The 16,333-nt window shown below is 43.0% G+C and overlaps 1 protein-coding gene across 2 annotated transcripts in view; it reads left to right on the top strand.

Annotated features, from left to right (window-relative positions):
* WASL (WASP like actin nucleation promoting factor) overlaps positions 1–14,814 on the top strand; it is a 54,134-nt gene extending 39,320 nt beyond the window's left edge. The window contains exons 7-12 of one of the 2 annotated variants that reach the window (XM_054173809.1): positions 1,457–1,499; positions 1,892–2,045; positions 6,257–6,777; positions 8,697–8,805; positions 12,102–12,191; positions 12,932–14,814. In XM_054173809.1, the coding sequence (XP_054029784.1) occupies positions 1,457–1,499; positions 1,892–2,045; positions 6,257–6,777; positions 8,697–8,805; positions 12,102–12,163 (889 nt within the window). In that variant the 3' untranslated portion in view covers positions 12,164–12,191; positions 12,932–14,814. Of the gene's footprint in view, positions 1–1,456; positions 1,500–1,891; positions 2,046–6,256; positions 6,778–8,696; positions 8,806–12,101 lie in introns of both variants that reach the window. The other variant, XM_009896155.2, reaches the window with a different exon arrangement.
* The last annotated feature ends 1,519 nt before the right edge of the window (positions 14,815–16,333 follow it).

Here is a 16,333-nt window from a genome sequence, read left to right as displayed (position 1 = left end):
TACAGTGAATGCTAGCTGGTGTGCTGTGAGGGCAGGCTGCCCAGGAACGTGTCCAGGTTGGCTTTGAAAGTCTCTAGGGAACGAGACTCTACAACCTCTCTGGGCAGCCTGTTCCAGCACTCCATCACCCTCACAGTGAAGAAATTTCTCATGTTGAGGTGGAACTTCCCTCCTGTGTTCTAGCTTATATCCATTTTCTTTGTCCTATTACCGCCTGCCACCAAAAAGAGCCTGCCCCCTTCCTCTTGACACCTGCCCCTCAGATATTTACAGACATTAATAAGATCCCCTCTCAGCCTTCTCTTCTCCATACTAAACATTCCAAGTTCTCTCAGTCTTTCTTCATAGGAGAGATGTTCAGTGAAGGATGAAAAATAAAGGAGAAATACCATGAACAGTACTCCATATAAACTTTCCTATTAATCAAGTGCACTGAGCTCCGAATTGTATGTTCACAGCCTCTTCAAAGGGCATCCTGAGTGGCATAGATATGCAGATATGTTGATGAGCTGGTAAATTTCTGTCACTTTACAGTGACAGAATGCCAGTTAACACATTCCAATCAGATATGAGACTGTGTGTTAGGAAATGCATGCCTAATTTATGGGAGCCAGCTGTAGCTTAACATCTGGAATTCTCTAAGCAATAAATCATCCTATATTTTGGTAGTGAGAAGCATTTAAATACTTGGGTAAAGCAAGGGGCTTTCCTTTTTTGCCTCTTTTGTAGCATAATGTAGTTTTAAACCAGATGTTTTACTTTCCTTCGTGTCCCTCAAGCTAAGTAGTTAAATAATCATAGTTATACTAAGGCCAAAACTAATCACTGAGTTTCAGTATTCTCATTAAAAAAGTTGGTGTTCTTGAGGGTACTCAGGAAGTGTATGAGGTCTGGTGCAATAGGCACCAGGTAAGGAGAGCAAAACATTCCTTGTAATGTGACTGTCTTAGCCTAAACTGTGTTGGCTTCCAAGAGTGCAACTGGATTTCCTGATGATTTCTTGGGCTGGCCGTTGACAAAAAGAAACCTGATAACACTATTGTTCTGTCTTCTATAGCCAGTGGCAGTTGCATGGAGTAGCTTGGTCAGGAACAAACTCTTTGGCCTTTTTAGCTGATTACAGCATAGTTTTATTCACATAAATTACACATAAAATAATGCTTCAGTAGCTGTGTGCAGTCTTCCCATCACCATCTGTAGGCAGCACAGGGTGGCACAGAGCCAGTGAAAGAAATTACTTTTCCCATTGGTCTTTGTGACACAAGACAAAGAATTGAGAGTAAAGTAAGTTTTTACTGTTCCATTCTTAAATGGGACACTGCAGAGTAAGAATGGCTTTGGGTCTTAATGAGGCTAGAGGTAGAGGCTGGTAGTAATCTCCAGTTACCTTGGTATCCTGCTTTAGTTAACAAGGTTCTTTTTATGCTGATTAAATGGACTTTGCTTCTGTTTTTAGACACATTGGACATGTTGGTTGGGATCCAAACACAGGGTTTGATGTAAGTAATTTAACAAATTATCCAAGAGACTGAATGATTAAAAGCTTTTAAGGCTTTTTAATGTAAGTTGGGGAGGTTGGCATTAAATAGAAAGCTGTGCATTCAAATAGTTACAAACTGTGATTTATAATACAATACAAACGCAGAGGTGTTGGAATTGAAGGCAATAGGAGGGATCAAAGGTCGAGGGGGAGAAAGATGCAAACCTTAAGTTTTTGTGTAAAGTACTTAGCTCTCCTAAAGCAGTCTTTTCTAAGTGAAAATAGAAATAGATATGTGGCTTTGCTGTTCTTTTTCATTACCTGGTGTATGGGGTTTTCCAGTACCAATGATTGTTCAAACACAAATCTTCTATTTCAAGCTTCTTCAGACTAACATAATCTGACTTTCAGGTGAACAACTTAGACCCAGAACTGAAAAACCTGTTTGATCTGTGTGGAATTTCAGAGGCTCAGCTGAAAGATAAAGAAACTTCAAAGGTCATATATGATTTCATTGAAAAAACAGGAGGTGTGGAAGCTGTTAAAAATGAACTGCGGAGACAAGGTGGGATTCCTTTTACTTTCAGGGCTTTGGGGTTTTTTTTACCACAAGGATTAGAGTGGAAGAGGATGGGATGGGATGGGATGGGATAGGATAGGATAGGATAGGATAGGATAGGATAGGATAGGATAGGATAGGATAGGATAGGATTAACCAGGTTGGAAAAGACCTTTGAAATCATCAAGTCCAACCTATCACCCAGCACCATCTAATCAACTCAACCATGGCACCAAGCACCCCATCCAGTCTCTTCCTAAACACCTCCAGTGATGGTGACTCCACCACCTCCCTGGGCAGCACATTCCAATAGCTAATCTCTCTTTATGTGAAGAACTTCTTCCTGACATCCAGCCTAAACCTCCCCAGCATAGCTTGAGACTGTGTCCTCTTGTTCTGGTGCTGGCTGCCTGGGAGAAAAGACCAACCCCCACCTGGCTACAACCTCCTTCTCCCTAATGATAAGCACTTTTTGTTTCTCTTCTGTGGGCTTCAAGTCACACAGTTGCACTGGATTTCACAATGTTTCTGTACACCATACAGGAGATGAAAACGTTGATGACCCGTGAGTGGTCCTTGTTCCCTGAAGAATAAGAATCTTATGTCAGTGAAGTCATTTCCACTAATGTTTAGTCTGCAAGCTACAATGCCATGCAGTATGTTCAATATAGAGAATTTTTTTTCAGACTGTATGTTGTGCATTTATTTATAGTCTCAATCTTCTAAATAACTTAAAATCTTAGAAGCCATCTTGCTGTTTGTAGTAGTGCATGGCTGGCAGATGTAGGCAGATGTACATATGGTGCCTGTTTACCCTGGTAGCACTCAGCAGTGAGCCTTGCAACAGCTGCAATGGTTTTTGGTTTTATTTTTCGGGGTTTTTTTTGTGGTTTTCTTTGTTTTAAAGCAATTTTTTTGGGGGGTTTGTTTTCTAATTCAAAGTAAAATGTGCTGCTTTTGAGCAGGGCAGAAAATTCTCACATAAGCCATTTCCTGTAACATAACGAGTCAGTCTGAAAACTTCGCACTGCCAATGTCAGGCTTTGAAACCATTGCCTAGAATTCATCCTAAGGGAAACAGGATAGAAATGCCATTGAAAATTAATAGCACTTTTAGTGACTACATTGTTTGGGTGCAGACTCAGGGTACAATGACTTGTCACATTTATTCCTCAGGTCCTCCACGGTGGAGTGGTATGTATGTATTTGAGCTGGCATCTAAACATGCGCTTCAAAGTATTCACGCTGCTGTGTGATTTCCTCTCTAGATGAGAAGCCGTAGTCCACATCCGTTTGACTGCAATGCTAAAACTTATAATCAAAACTCCCCAGTGAAACTGCAACCAGAATTTCAGTTAGATTTTACTTTTATTTCCCCCCCCCCCCTCAAAACCCTGTCACTTGCATTATATAATCTTTACTCTGTTTAAATGATTGCAGAGCTGTTGCTCTCAGACTGTGATAAAATTGGACTGAGGAGATAAACTTTCAGGTTTTGCTTACCTCTAGCTTAAAAGACTTTTCTAAAATGTCTGGTTTTTCTGTTAATTGGGTGCTCAACTTACAGCCATTTGCATGTATGTGGTTGAAAGAAAAGCTGCCTCATCTTCACTGTGTGACAATAATCTACCTCTGTGCTCTCTGATGGAGGCTGATAAAATATTTCACCGATTTTTAGCCACATTTATGTTCTTTTGGTGTGTAGGCTTGACTGCTGTTTGAAGTGTTCTTTCCCAACTGAAACACATTTTTTGTGTGTTTATTTGCAAGAATTTCTGTGCTTACATATTCACCCTGCTAGGACTGCTAAGACAGAAGTTACTTTCCCTGCCCTTTCCCTAGTTTTGGTACTGTTGGTTGTTTTTTAGTTACAGTACTATTAATAGAAGATTTTACAGGGTTGGTGGTTTTTGTTTGGTTTGTGGTGTGGTTTTTTGTTTGGTTGGTTTGGTTTTTTTTTTTCTTGTTAATAACAATGTTCAGGTTAATGTACATTTGCTTAAAAAAAAAAAGCTAAAACTTGCTTTGCTTGTATCATTTGTTAAGGAGAGGGAAAGAGGAGGCGATAATGATGCTTCCTCCTTGTTCCTCCTTCCTCATTTTGAGCACAGGCAAGCCTTATGAAAACTCATCAGCTCTCTCTAATATGGTTGTGGCATATCTTTCTAAACTGGGTGCAAATAAACGCCTTCCCCACAGGAAGACTTAGAACTCGTGTTTAAAATCTACAGGCAGCAGAGAGTCCGAAGCATAACCCATGTTTGTATGTAGAGAAAAGCAGTCTGTGGGGCTCGCTGAATAAATTACGTTGGTAAATACTGCCCTCCAGTGGACGCAAAGGATAGTACAAGCAGGGCAACCAAAAAGCAGGACTTGCTTAGTATCAAGAATATTGACAGTATGTCTCTTGGAAAATGTGTGAAGTTTGCGAGGAGATTCTCCTTATGGTGTTCTTTTTTAGGGATGGAAACATGCAGAGCAGTTTGTAGAACTTAGAGAACATTACACTGCATTTTAGGAGGGATATGATTCTCTAAGATGAGCAGGGAAGGAGGCACTGAGGCACTATAGTCTCCTGCTTGCTCAAAAGCACTCTTTGGGGGATGTCCTTCCTCTGTTCTTGTGCAGACAGCCTGCTTTCTCATCATGTAACAGGAAGGTGATAAGAGAAGAGGTAAATAAAGCAGTATCTTCTTGAGTGTAATACCCTTTTTGTTACCAAAGTATGTGAAATCAAATATGAATTTTCTTAGTTGTAGGATGGCACCTGGATTATTAACGAATTACACGCATCAATCACACATTCTACAGTGCCATAAGCTAGATGTTTAATGGAAGAGGAAATTAAATGGTGCTATTTAAAATTTCATTAGCAGAGCAAGTATATTTTAAGGCTGTTTCATGTAGAAATGATCCTGTGTGTTGAGGTAGCCCTGAAGCAGTTTCCTTTCTACAGTTCCTGGCATAAATAGAATAGAATAGACCAGGTTGGAAGAGACCTTCAAGGTCATCGTGTCCAACCTATCATCCAACACCACACAATCAATTAGACCATGCAACCAAGCACCCTATCAAGTCTCCTCCTGAACATCTCCAGTGATGGTGACTCCACCACCTCCCCAGGCAGCCCATTCCAATGGGCAATCACTCTCTCTGTGTAAAACGTCCTCCTAACCTCCAGCCTAAAGCTTCCCTGGTGCAGCCTGAGACTGTGTCCTCTTGCTCTGGTGCTGGTTGCCTGGGAGAAGAGACCAACCTCTGCCTGTCTACAGCCTCCCTTCAGGTAGTTGTAGAGAGCAAGAAGGTCACCCCTGAGTCTTCTCTTCTCCAGGCTAAGCAACCCCAGCTCCCTCAGCCTCTCCTCACAGGGCTTGTGTCCCAAGCCCCTCACCAACTTTGTTGCCCTTCTCTGGACACGCTCCAGCAAGTCAACCTCCTTCCTAAACTGAGGGGCCCAGAACTGGACACAGTACTTGAGGTGTGGCCTAACCAATGAAGTGTACAGGGGCAGAATGACCTCCCTGCTCCTGCTGTCCACACTGTTCCTGATGCAGGCCAGGATGCCATTGTTGGAACTAATTCTCAGTTAACAGGGATGGGGAGTCAGTTACTCTGCCTCTGTAATTAGTGGCTTTTTTTTATTTCCAGAAGAAGTTACTTCAAAAAAATTTGCCTCCAGAATTACCTAAACAAATAATGGATGAGAGCTACAGTAGAAATTCTGTATTTCACATTATGTTTGCTTTCCAATACTGTTTCCTTTTGCCTTCTAGTTCAACAAAATTCTAGAAGAGTCTTTTGATATATATATTTTTTTTTCCCCTCAGCATTTTGTCATGAGAAATTGAAACACTAATTTAAGATATCATTAGATTCTGAAGAAAATGACTGCTGCAGGACCGAACCAGAACTAATGACCAAGGATGTTTTGTGACTTTTATTTAGTCTTTTTTTCTATTACACCCTGCAATGTTGATTCTTTTATAAAACAGACAACAGGCAAGGGGGCTGCATTCAGCCTTGGTGTCCATTCATATAAGCACAGTTTATATTCTTCTATATTCAACTTAATCCAGAACTGGTAACATTTGCACAGGCACAGAGATCCTTGCAAAAGACAAGACAGCTCTTTTTTTTTTCCTCCTTTCTCTGCTGTTTCTGAAAGACTTTCTTGTATTGAGTAGCATGTAATTGTAAATTGTTTTGTTTCATTTCAGCTCCACCTCCACCACCACCATGTAGAGGAGGACCCCCACCACCTCCACCGCCACCTCCCCATAGTTCAGGCCCTCCTCCTCCCCCTGCTAGGGGCCGAGGGGCACCACCTCCACCTCCTTCAAGAGCTCCCACAGCAGCACCTCCACCCCCACCTCCATCTAGACCTGGTGCAGCAGTGCCCCCACCCCCTCCAAATAGGATGTACCCTCCGCCACCACCAGTGCATTCATCATCTGCACCATCTGGCCCTCCACCACCACCACCGCCGCCTGCAAGTGGCTCATCTGTTCCTCCACCACCTCCTCCTCCTCCACCCCCTCCTGGTCCTCCTCCACCACCAGGCCTTCCTTCAGAGGTCGATCACCAGCTTCCAGTTCCTGCAGGAAACAAAGCAGCACTCTTGGATCAAATCAGAGAAGGAGCTCAGTTAAAGAAAGTAGAACAGAACAATCGACCGGTGTCCTGCTCAGGAAGGGATGCACTGTTGGACCAGATACGACAGGGGATACAGCTGAAATCAGTGAGTAAAAGCTGTCTCTCATCTCTGCCCCCTTAGGATGTGCAAAATGGCTGCAGTACTGCAGTATGGACAGTAAATTGCAGCTCTATTCTAGGCTGGCTCATACCTTTTAGAGTTGTTGAAGTGATGCTATAACCAGTAGTACTGAGAAAATGCTTAGAAACTGTATTTTCTGTAGGTGAGTATTGGTGCATGAAATTATCCTTGTTTCAAAGTCATTTCTCACTTCTCATAATCCTACAGTGATGACATCACAGTATTGAGGCTCTAGAGAACTTCAGCAAGAGCTACAAAACCTTGCTGGTTCCCTGAATACTTCAGCAAAATTGTCTGAGCAGCTGCAGGGGGGATGTCTTCAACAGTAATGGCAGTGGAAGGCCAGCTCTAGATTTTGGGCAAACGTTAGTTTGCTGTCTTTTTTTTTCCCCTTTTGTTTTGTTTTGCCAGTCCTCTTGAGGTTTCTGATGTAAGAAGTGTGAGGACATGTTCATATCTACTTGCTGTTACCAGTCAGGTACGCAGTATCGGAATCCCTTACTTTGAGAAGGGAGCAGCAGCCCAAGGCAGACCTGGCTAACAAACCCAAACAAGAAAAAATGTATTATGGAATTTATACCAAGGGTGAAATGAATAATGATCATAGTATCATAGTATCAGTCAGGGTTGGAAGGCACCACAAGGATCATCTAGTTCCAACCCCCCTGCCATGGGCAGGGACACCCCACACTAGATCAGGCTGGCCAGTGCCTCATCCAGCCTGGTCTTAAACACCTCCAGGGATGGCACCCCAACCACCTCCCTGGACAACCCATTCCAGGGCTTCACCACTCTCATGGTGAAGAACTTCCTCCTCACCTCCAGCCTGAATCTCCCCACCTCCAGCTTCATTCCATTCCCCCTAGTCCTAGCACTACCTGAGGTCCTCAGAAGTCCCTCCCCAGCCTTCTTGTAGGCCCCCTTCAGATACTGGAAGGCCACAATTAGGTCGCCTTGGAGCCTTCTCTTCTCCAGACTGAACAGCCCCAACTCCTTCAGTCTGTCCTCATAGGAGAGGTGCTCCAGTCCTCTGATCATCCTCGTGGCCCTTCTCTGGACACCTTCCAGCACCTCCATATCCCTCTTGTAACAGGGGCTCCAGAACTGGAGGCAGTACTGTAGGTGGGGTCTCACCAGAGCTGAGGAGAGGGGGAGAATCACCTGCCTTGCCCTGCTGGCCACACTTCTCTTGCTGCAGCCCAGGATCTGATTGGCTTTCTGGGCTGCAAGTGCACATTGAGAGCTCCTGTTGAGCTTCTTGTCCACTAAGGCTTGTGCCCACCTCTCCAGCCTGTCCAGGTCCCTCTGGATGGCATCCCTTCCCTCCAGCGTGTCTGCTGCACCACACAGCTTGGTGTCATCAGCAAACTTGCTGAAGGTGCACTCAGTGCCACTGTCCATAGCACCCACAAAGATGCTGAACAAGCCTGGTCCCAGGACTGCTCCCTGAGGGACTCTGCTTGTCCCTGGCCTCCACTGGGACATGGAGCCATTGACAGCCACTCTTTGGGTGTGGCCATCAAGCCAGTTCTTTATCCATCTAGTGGTCCACCCATCAAATCCATGTTCCACCAGGCAGGCACACTAGCCAGGCTTGTACAACCATGTTGAGAACCTGAGCACTTGCTTTGTGATAGTCAGAGCTGTGAAATCCTTAAGATTAAGTATATACTAAAGTTGTATTACCTGGCAAAAGAGAAAGTTAACTTTATCACAGAAATAAAAACAAACTTCGCTTGAGCTAAAGAAACAAGCTAGTTTTCCTCTCCCTTCTGGCTGAGAAGAAATTCAGCAAACTTTCTTACAAGATTATGTTGAAATATACAGGTTCTGGTTTATGAATTGCATCTTTCTAATGTTTCCTTTATTTGTTTTTTTTGAAGGTATCTGATGGTCAGGAGAGTGCACCACCAACCCCTGCACCCACCTCAGGAATTGTGGGTGCATTAATGGAAGTTATGCAGAAAAGGAGCAAAGCCATTCATTCTTCAGGTGAGTCATTCTTCAGGTTTTCAATGTAAAATATTGCTGGAAAACCCAACAGATTTCAGCATATAATCCAATACCCAGTGCTCTAGGCAAGCCTCTAGTGATAGAATAGAATAGAATAGACCAGACCAGGTTGGAAGAGAACTTCAAGATCATCGCGTCCAACCTATCAACTAATCCAACACCACCTAATCAACTAACCCATGGCACCAAGCACCCCATCAAGTCTTCTCCTGAGCACCTCCAATGATGGGGACTCCACCACCTCCCTGGGCAGCCCATTCCAATGGGCAATCACTCTTTCTGTGTAGAACTTCTTCCTAACCTCCAGCCTAAACCTCCCCTGGTGCAGATTGAGACTGTCCTCTTGTTCTGGTGCTGGCTGCCTGGGAGAAGAGACCAACCTCCACCTGGCTACAACCTCCCTTCAGGGAGTTGGAGAGAGCAAGAAGGTCACCCCTGAGTTTCCTCTTCTCCAGGCTAAGCAACCCCAGCTCCCTCAGTCTCTCCTCATAGGGCTGTGTTCCAAACCCCTCACTAACTTTGTTGTCCTTCTCTGGACACGTTCCAGCAAATCAACCTCCTTCCTAAACTGAGGGGCCCAGAACTGGACACAGTACTCGAGGTGCAGCCTAACCAGTGCAGTGTGCAGGGGCACAATGACCTCCCTGCTCCTGCTGGCCACACTGTTCCTGATGCAGGCCAGGATGCTATTGGCCCTCTTGGCTGCCTGGGCACACTGCAGGCTCATGTTCAGCCTACCATCGACCAGTACCCCCAGGTCCCTCTCTGCCTGGCTGCTCTCAGCCACTCTGACCCCAGCCTGTAGCTCTGCATGGGGTTGCTGTGGCCAATGTGCAGAACCCGGCACTTAGATGTGTTCAATCTCATGCCCTTGGACTCTGCCCATCTGTCCAGCCTGTCGAGGTCCCTCTGCAGAGCCTCTCTACCCTCCAGCAGATCAACTCCTGCCCCCAGCTTGGTGTTGTCTGCAAATTTACTGATGATGGACTCAGTGATCTCATCCAGATCATCAATAAAGATGTTAAAGAGCACAGGGCCCAGCACTGATCCCTGGGGCACACCACTAGTGCCTGGCTGCCAGCTGGATGTGGCACCATTCACCACCACTCTCTGGGCTCAGCCTTCCAGCCAGTTCCTAACCCATCGCAGTGTGCTCCCATCCAAGCCATGGGCTGACAGCTTGGCCAGGAGTTTGCTGACGGTTTGAATGGTTACTTCGTGCTACTTTGAATTGCTGGTGCATAGTAGTTTCCAGTAATACTGAAGTAAAACTTCCTGATCAACCAACATCCATATTTTTATAAAGGTGTGGGTTTTGTCCCTGACTGATTTGTTTTTATCCACTAGTTGTCTGATGAAATAAGTCATAAAAAGATGTTGGAGAGATGGCTTTTTTAATGCTGAGATGTACCCCTTGCAATGTCTCACATCTGGCCAATGAAATTCATTTAGAATAATCCTTTGTTTTCCTTTTTACACCCAACTGTGAATTGTTTATGCGTCTTCACTCTTCTGCTCGAAAACCTGCAGTTAACTTTTAGAGGCCAAAGCTCTGGAAAAGGTTCATGCTCTTAAAGCTCTGGATTAGGGTGTGCTTTGGATGCCATCTGCTGGATAACGATCAGATAACTAGCGTTACTTGACTAGTCCCATACTAGTACTGAATCAGCTTCCCACACTTCAGTGCTTAGAAGAGGATTTGCATTTCAAATGCCAGCTTGTAATAAGTGCAGTTCACTAACTACAGTGCAACTGGTTATGTCTCTTCTGAGCTTGCCTTGACGCCAAAGCTGCATTTGCATTCAGCAGACCATTTGACTAAGGGCAGTACAGTTTGTTGGTTTGTTGCCCCAATAGTTTGTTGGTTGGTTTGTTTTTGTTGTGTTCTTCTGTTCTGATACTTGACATAGATACCAGAATGGTGCTCAATACAATGTTTTCCTAAGGAAGGGAATGCTCTTGCTTCACAAATGAGTAGTTAGAACAGAATAAACCAGGTTGGAAGAGACCTTCAAGGTCATTGCATCCAACCCAGTACCCAGCACCATCTAATCAACTAAACCATGTGGCACCAAGCACCTCATCAAGTCTCCTCTTAAACACCTCCAGTGATGGCAACTCCACCACCTCCCCAGGCAGCCCATTCCAATGGGCAATCACTCTCTCTATGAACAAGTTCTTCCTAACGTCCAGTCTAAACCTCCCCTCGTGCAGTTTGAGACTGTGTCCTCTTGTTCTGGTTCAATTTTAATAGGCTACAACTGTAAAATTATCATACATATAAAACTCATGGAAGGCTGAATAAAGTTAACAACAAATACTGATGTCAGTGTGCATTACACAGATTAGACTCTTCCAGTAGGCACAATGGCCTTTAGCTCACAGTTTACTTTCTTTAATCTGCTTTTACAGCAAACAGAGATCTCGTTATGTCGTAAACCTAGTGAACCAGTTCTTACGTATCAGAAATTAATCCCTCCTTGAAGTTTAAACTTGGAACAAGTTGGCCCCTTTCACATTTTGTAAGGAAGAGCAATAGGTAGTATGTTAAATGAGAACTTTTGATTCTTTTTTGAATAGAATAGACTAGAATAGACCAGGTTGGAAGAGACCTTCAAGATCATCGCATCCAACCTATCATCCAGCCCACCTAATCAACTAAACCATGCAAGCAAGCACCCTGTTAAGTCTCCTCCTGAACACCTCTAATGATGGTGACTCCTCCACCTCCCTGGGCAGCCATCCCAATGGGCAATCACTCTCTCTGTGTAGAACTTCTTCCTAACCTCCAGCCTAAACCTCCCCTGGCACAGCTTGAGACTGTGTCCTCTTGTTCTGGTGTTGGTTGCCTGGGAGAAGAGACCAACCCCCTCCTGGCTACAACCTCCCTTCAGGGAGTTGTAGACAGCAATGAGGTCACCCCTGAGTCTCCTCTTCTCCAGGCTAAACAACCCCAGCTCCCTCAGTCTGTCCTCATAAGGCTTGTGTTCCAAACCCCTCACCAACTTTGCTGCCCTTTTCATGACAGAAAACAAGATATGTTTTCCATGTGAGGGGGAAAAGAGTGAGAAAGGAAACAAATTAGATGAACTTTCAGGCAGTGCCTGAATGTTGTGTCTAGAGATCTTGAAGTAGTTATCAAATATATTGTTGTGACCTCCTTGAGCTGCTCTGTTTTCAGAAGGTTGTGGGGAGGAATCAAGTAACACTTTTGTCATGCTCATCTGGTGTGTGCAACTTGCTTTTTGGTTTTCATTCTTTTTTTTGTCTTACAGATGAAGATGAGGATGAGGACGACGAAGAAGACTTTGAGGATGATGACGAATGGGATGATTGATCATATATTATTATATATATTTTTTAAGGTGAATGATATACTAAACACTACTTTCTGTCTATGGATTCTGTAAAATTCTCATGTAAATGTTCTACCAGTTTGCTGTATATTTTTGTTGCCTTTTTTGCTTTTTTTATTAATCTGTGCAATACCTCATTTAATCTGTAAAGGTTTGTCATCATCCTCTACAAAGATGCTCCCTGTTAATGTGTGCAAGTTTACACCTGGATGATCATGTACATGTGAATACTTTCCATTCCATCAATAAGGGAGTTTAAATGTAATATGTGAGACTGACAAAAACCTTAATGTAATTTAGTTATAATGCAAGAAGGAAAACACTATTTTCATACCCTACTTTTTCTGTATCTAAATTTTCTTATTAAAACCTAGTATAGCACTATGTTCTTTAAGTGATGCAGCTCTTAGTTTGTTTAGCCCCTTCATTTCAAATGCAATGCTACATGTCTGTTGAGGCTGGTTTGTACTGTTGCACGGTTCCAGGTACGTCACAACAATTGCAGTTCAAGTCGTTAGCAGTGTGTGTCGCCTCAAACAAAATCGCCACGGCGAGGCACACTTAGTTGTGAAGATTACCTTGCCCTGACTGTAGCGATGTTGACTGCTACCGAACAGCAGCAGTAATCTTTCAATTAGGGAGCTCTATCTGAAGTTAAAACAGGGTGGCTTTACGTTGTAATAGTGATGAAGGCATCGTTGATGCAGATGAGTTCAGTCTTTCTTTTGTTTTGTTTTTTTTCTTCCCAGCTTTTACTTTCGGAATGAAGAAGTGTAAATTACCGGGGGCTGTACTGGAGGCTGGCAGTTGCTACAGTTTGATTTATTTTTGTAAATCAATTTTACATGGTTTTCAAAGGCTGAAGGGCTGCGTTTAATGCTTGCTTCGATGATGTTGAATTACCTTTTAAAATGTGTAGGATATCGGTGTACTAATAAACAAAAGTGGTATTACTCTGCAGTCTTTGCGTTCTGGTACACAACAAATGCTGAGGCACCAATCCTACATCCATAAAGTTGGAAAACCCTTAGCTCAGAATATACCCTCTGAGTAAGTAGTGAACTTTATGGCAATATTCTGTCTTCATATGTTGGCTTTAAGACCAAGGGTTGTGATGGAGATCAAGAACCCGAGAAACAAGAGTAGTGTTTGAGTAAGTGTACAGCAGATGGGATTCTCATTTCACAGCTCGCACATTTATGTAAGTTGTACTTTGTAGTGCAGTAAGCGTTGGCATACCTGCCTATTACAACATACTAATCTATGCTATGTGGGTATTTAATATCTGCAGCATTAATTACTGTACTTAGTGTAACTTTCAGGTAGAAAATCATCTTAAAAAACCACATTATCTGACATGGAATGTTTAGTTAAGTCAGTCATATTTGGAGCGTAGTTAATGCATAGTGTCCTGGGTCTTGGACTGTAGTCAAGCTATCAAGTTAAATTTAAATTATCAGAATTGTATTGACAGAAACCCAGTGTTGACCTGATCTTGACAGGCTGGACCTGCATGATACGGCTTGGATTTCTAACTCAGTTGTAACCTAGAATTAATTTAGTCATATGAGAAGAAGAGAAAGTTGCTGAAAAGTAGTGGGAGAGGTAAGGTTATAGTTAAATTATTCAGAGGATGCTAACTTACTTCCAAGTGTAATTTAAGCACATAACTTGAGGGGAAAAAAAAATTTCCAAGTGGACTCACTTTCTTGCAGTAACTTTGACATTGCCCTCTGCTGCTAGCAACACTTCCGACTGGCTTTGCTGTAAAATGACTTGAGCATTGGATCAAGTGCAAGTGCAGCCTGGGGTAGCTAACGGCAGTGGAGTCAAGAACTTAACTGTGCGTAAGGAAAATATTTGTACGGCTTTCACATAACTTCTGGCACTGCTCCCTTATTTTTTATTGCATATAGGGCATTTTAAAATGAAGCAGATGGGGCCTGGAGGTTTTCCTAACATGCTAACTTACTAGCTATGTTTAGCTGTTACGCTCCCAGAATTGGAATGTCTGCAATATAGTTAATAATGAAGCATCACAGTTCATTAATCAAACTTCGTATTCCGGGTTTGGGGAGCTCCGAAGTTACCGGATTGAGTAAAACTCTGATTTGTAGATACTGGCCAAAGAAAGGTTTTGGTTTTTCCTCTTTCTGTTTCTTCGTACAAAAAAGTACACTCACATTCCGTGGTGTCCAGGTTAACATTTACTTTAGTGTTTGTACATGATAAATTTCAGGCATCAAGACTGCAAGGGCAGTTAAGGTAGCCATAACTGCATGCTTCAGCACTCCGCCACTTGCACTATGAGCAGAAGATAGCATTTCATGATACTGGTGCATTGTTGCTAAACGTTGTAATGAAGGCCTCTCTTATATATTCTGGTTAAATGAGTGTCCAGATAGCCTTAGCAATTAACAAACTAGCATGAGGCTTTTGTATCTCAACACTCTGTGTGCATAGACAATATCGGCTCGCCACTTGTACGCAATGAAATCCGTGGGAACTTCTCAATCATTCAGTTTTCCATTTATCCAGCTGAAATTTTTAGTATGTGAATTTTTGAACTGTACAGTGAATAGGATGTTGCACTGGTGGCAATTCATCTTGGAGCATAATAAAATTAATTTGACCCAACTAGCGTACAACTTGTGTGGTTTTTATGCGTTAATTGTGGCACTACTTTAAAAATAAACCTGCATCTTGATTACACTTTAAAAGGGACTTTGGCTGCCTAGGCCAAAGCAGTAAATAGCCTCTGTCAAATCACTGGAGTTTTCATGTCTGGAAAGTTGGATTGTGCTAGTGAGTAAACACAATGAGCAAGAATGTGACACCCTGTGCTCTTGGCAGATCTCGCAGCTGCTCAGCAGCTTCTCTGGGAACAGCTACTGCTGCGGGCAAGCACAATAATCCAGCAACAGTTCAAGGTCATACAAACATGGTTTCGTTAATAAACGCTTTAGAAGGAGCTCCAAATAGTTAACTCTTGTCAGTGAACGCTCTGACTTACCGGGGTTTTACAGATCTCAGCTGAGGACACCAGAAGTCTCTGTTCTTCCTACAGAGCAGCTGACAAGTTCAGCGTTTGACATTTTTGTTTGCTGTCCTCTTTTCTTGAAGCTTAATACTGCTCTGATGTTTTTTAGGCCTTAAGCAACCAACTTTGCCTTCCACTTACAGGGTATGCTGAGGTGTAAAGATATTTTCTCCTCTCTTAGTAAGCAGAAGCTTAAAACCTGCTTTTGAAAGGAGGCTTTTCTTTACATTGGTTTTATTTGACAATTTCTTATGCTGCAAGACGCACATAAAGAGCAGAAAGGAGGAGACATCCTTTTGTTTCTCTTTGACTGTTCCCAATCCATTGCCACAGCCTTTATCTAATCGTTAGAGGAATTCCTGGTCTAATTAAAGTTCCTGAAGCTTAAGTACAGTGATAAGCAGCTTTATTTATAGAAAACTGAAAATCGTTTAGGGAAGCTTAGAAGAGACTAAATCCCTGACTCTCAGAGGACCAGTATTGTAGCAGTGCAGTAAGGATTCCTGTTGCTATGTATTTGTTTACTGCATGGAGTCTTCTTAGTGAGAGAAGAAGGAAAGGTTAGGGTGGTATGAGGGTGGAAGGTGAGCTGTGGAGGTTTAATGCCCAGCACTTCTCTGTAGGGTAGTGTTCAGAAGCTTGAGGATGTTTATGCAGATGTGGAAGAGACTTCTTTTTTTTAACCACCAAACTGCTATGGCAAGTCTGCTATTTTGTTCTGGGGAACAAAGCCATTAGTGGTTGGAAATCACAGATCCAAAACTGATGTAGATACAGGTTGAGAAGTAAAATCAAAGCACAAGCAATGAGGTGATTTCTGACTTCTTATTTCACAATGAATTTTACAGTTACTTGTGGAGCAACCTGCTAGAACGAGCTAGAATAATAATTTGTCAGCTATTCAGCTTTTTCTCTAATGTAGTGTTGGGGTAATGCCTGCCTTTTGGGGTCATGCCTGTAAACAGATTAATATACCCCTGAAATGGTGAAGTTTGATATTTTATATTAGTGTGGGGTTTAAGAGCACTAACAAACATAGGTGGTTTTGCTAGTTTTTGGACTCTCTGAGTGAAATTCTTGAGCCGTTACCTCATGTGTGTGTTTTAGCATC

The sequence above is a fragment of the Dryobates pubescens genome, chromosome 27 (assembly GCF_014839835.1).
Source record: "Dryobates pubescens isolate bDryPub1 chromosome 27, bDryPub1.pri, whole genome shotgun sequence".
Taxonomy (NCBI): Eukaryota; Metazoa; Chordata; class Aves; order Piciformes; family Picidae; genus Dryobates; species Dryobates pubescens.
The sequence above is the reverse complement of the archived record's forward strand: the minus strand, read 5'-3'. Positions and strand labels throughout refer to the sequence as shown.